General features: G+C 35.0%; 1 protein-coding gene across 1 annotated transcript in view; it reads left to right on the forward strand.

The window, feature by feature from the left end:
- Nucleotides 1-3,573, forward strand: part of LOC106872929 (phosphatidylinositide phosphatase SAC2) — a 701,722-nt gene that overhangs the window by 269,410 nt on the left and 428,739 nt on the right. The window contains exon 3 of the mRNA XM_052975847.1: nucleotides 520-597. Coding sequence (XP_052831807.1) covers nucleotides 527-597 — 71 coding nt within the window. The 5' untranslated portion in view covers nucleotides 520-526. The remainder of the gene's footprint in view (nucleotides 1-519; nucleotides 598-3,573) is intronic.

Raw genomic sequence — 3,573 nt, forward strand, 5'->3', positions numbered from 1 at the left:
TATATATATATATATATATATATATATATATATGCATGTATGTGTATCTATTAACAAGTTGATCCACCCTTTCATTACTTGGAGTTTTATAGACTTGATTCAACAACTCACTCATCAGATGCCTTGAATCAGAGTGGAGATATACTCTCAAGGTGAATATGCTTCACTGTTGAGATCTAACAAGACTGAAACATGTCTGTTGCTTTCACCAGTTGACTTTCAAAACAACATTGACTCCTAACGCCATTGTTTGCATTTTGAAAACAAAAATTGTATTATCTAATAATTTTATAATTACCTCCTTTGATTTTAAACACATTTAGAGGGAGATTTTGTTTTCTAATCACATAGATAATATCAGTTAATCAACGATTTTATCTCTCTAAATTACATATATGAGTCTCTGCATATGTATATAAATTCACACACATACACACACAGATGCATACACATACACTCACACACAGATGTTAACTTTTGATAATATTCTGTATTTTTTAAAAATCTTACCCTTTTCAGCCGTGGAATGAAATTTGAGAATGTATCAATCTTAACTGACTGCATCAAAGATATCATCCGAGATATGAGATATTGCTGGTGAGTATTGCTTTAAAATTGATATTTTATTCCACATTACTTGCAGCTATCTATCGAGATATAAAAATCCACAGAATTGAATGTGATTGGAGGTGATGGTTGTTATGGTATCAGGATGAATCAATGTATTTTAAAAAATATGAAAATGTGATACATTGCTGTGCCATAAAAGAAAAAGTAATATCTCACATTTTAAATATTTATCTATCTGTTTATATATCTATATATTTCATACTTTTCATGAAATATATGAAGTATATGAAAGGCAAAATAAGCATCAGAGATGCTTTATCCCATTCAAAAACTGCAGAGTCTGTGCAAACTCTTTTAGCCCTTTCCCTATCAACCTGCCTGAAATCAGCTCTGGCTCTGTAGTACAAATGTCTTGTTTTCATAAGTTTCGAATTAAAATCTTCCACCAAACCTTAGTCACAATTTATGTTCCTAACACTAGCTGAATGATAACTAAGTTATTTTACTAAATTCTCTGTCATATTTAAAGTTAACTGAAAGAAACATGGAGTATCTCAAAACAAATATGGTAACAAAAGGGTTAATAATAATAATAATCCTTTACATGAACCCTGGTGTTTCACTGGTACTTCATTTATTGATCCTGAAAGGATGAAAGATAAAGTGTACCTTGGCAGTATTTGAACTCAGAACGTGCAGACAGATGAAATGCCGCTGAGCCTCATGTTTGGTGTGTTAGCAATGCTGCCAGCTTGTCACCTTAAATCCATTACAATGTTGGAAACCCTTTGTTATCATCAGCTGGTATCTGAGAGTCAGTAGTATTTCGCCCCTTAGTCTCTATACTTCAGCTGACTGGGGCAGCGGGGACTGATATATGGAATATGACAGGTTGTGGACAGTAATGTCATTGGATTCAAGTTCCTATTGACTTTACCACTGGTTGTCTTCATTTCTAACAGCAAAAGATAAAATGGTAGCTATAGCTTTCTTCTTATTTCTCTTGGGTATCTTTTAGTCATGTGGGGAAGCCCTTGTCCATGACCTTTTACAGGGTCTCTGAGACTGTTGGGAAAAGGGTTGGGAGGAAGGGATCCTTAAACTGGTGTCTGGAGATCCAGCCTGGTTACTTGTGACAGAGTGGATTCAATTGAAACAACCCTAAGATACCAGGTGATGATGTGAAACTGGGCAATGGATAAAAGTCCACCACTCATGTATGGCATGGTGGGATTTGAACTAAGAATGCAAACAGCAAGGTGAAATACTGCAATGCATCCAGTGTAATATTCTTACAGTTCTGACCATCCACCCTCCTGCTGTGGTTGGTGGTTTTTCTTCTCCCTTGGTTTTTATTGACCCTGAAAGGATAAAAGTTAAAATTGATCCTGGGTGAGATTTGAACTTAGTGCTGAGAGAATTGGAACAAATACTGCAACATAATCTATTTGATGCTCTAATGGTTTTGCCAATCCACTGCTTTTAAACATGCAGTCATTGTACATAAGTTATACAGTTTAAGTGTTTGTGTGTGTGTGTGTATGTGTGTGTGTGTGTGTGTGTGTGTGTGCGTACATGCATGTGTAAGTGTGTGTGCTAACATTCACTAAGTAGCTAACTTCTACAGCAGCTGACTTTTTACTTATGAATGCCTACATATACACATACACACACACATCTATCTGTCTATCTGTCTGTCTGTCTGTCTGTCTGTCTAGCTAGCTAGCTACCTGTCTATCTATCTATCTATCTATCTATCTATCTGTCAGTCTATCTATCTATTTACACACACACACACACACACACACACACACACACACTCATGCATGTATGTATATATGTATGTGCACACAGTATTCATACATGAAAAGAAAACATGTGCTACTGTAGAAGACCACTACTCAGTAGATGTGACCACCCCCACTGATAATCAGCAAGGAAGAGAGGCTATATATAAAGAACTGTTGTATAACACTTATGTTTCTCATTGGAAATTTACTTTTGTATCTGTTGTCATTGTCAACTCACCTAGTTATGTTACCAAATGGTTTGAGTAATTACCAATTCTCTTTGGGTTGTATTTGATAAATAATTTGCTTCATTACGTTCAAGACACAATTTGGTGGAAGCTGGGCTGTTGAGTAATTGATTTAGAATTTCGTTAATATCAAAATCTTTCAAAGTTCAATGACATTAAGCATGTTTTCCATAAATTAATTCAGTAAACACATTAACACAAATATGCAGGCTTTTTCAAGGGTGTTGCACATGACTCTGTAACATTGTTCCTGTGGAAAATTATTTGGGAAAAGGTTAATATGAGAAGAGACAGAGATACAAAAGCATGTGTACATATGAAGCAGTGAAAATGTTAATGTGACAGACATGACATAATACAAAACAATGTGTGCTGTAGTAATTTTTATCTTAAAAATATATATATAAGAAAGGGAATGTTGGTGTCAAACTGATGAAGACTCCACGAAAATCTGCAACATGGCTATGGACCTTTGGTCATTGGTGGACTTAATGGAGATGGCCACTGAAATATAAATGTTGTAGAATGGTGTCTTAGTAGAAAAGCGGAAAGAATTAGTTGTTGACCGACAGGTCCAGCTGCTGAGGAAAGACAAGCAAACAATATACATATAATGATGCAAGTTAACTTAGGATCCATTGATGACTGGGTCACCTTCATTTAACTAAGGTATCTTCAGCCCAATGATTAACTAGCAGAGTAACCCTTGCTAGCTAGGAAACCTATGTAGCCTGGATTTTACCTGTTCCATTCCCTCAATTTGGATTTTTATTTGCATACAAAGTAACCCTAGTCGCTAACCATTAACTATAAAATAACTTTTTACAGTTTATCAAACTTCGATATGGAAAAAACTGACAACCTTCTGTGCCAATAAAATACTATTGTTCCTGAAAGTTATTTTTTATACCTTCTACATATATATATATATATATATATATGTACACACACACACACACACACAT

Source organism: Octopus bimaculoides, chromosome 22, assembly GCF_001194135.2.
Source record: "Octopus bimaculoides isolate UCB-OBI-ISO-001 chromosome 22, ASM119413v2, whole genome shotgun sequence".
Classification (NCBI taxonomy): Eukaryota; Metazoa; Mollusca; class Cephalopoda; order Octopoda; family Octopodidae; genus Octopus; species Octopus bimaculoides.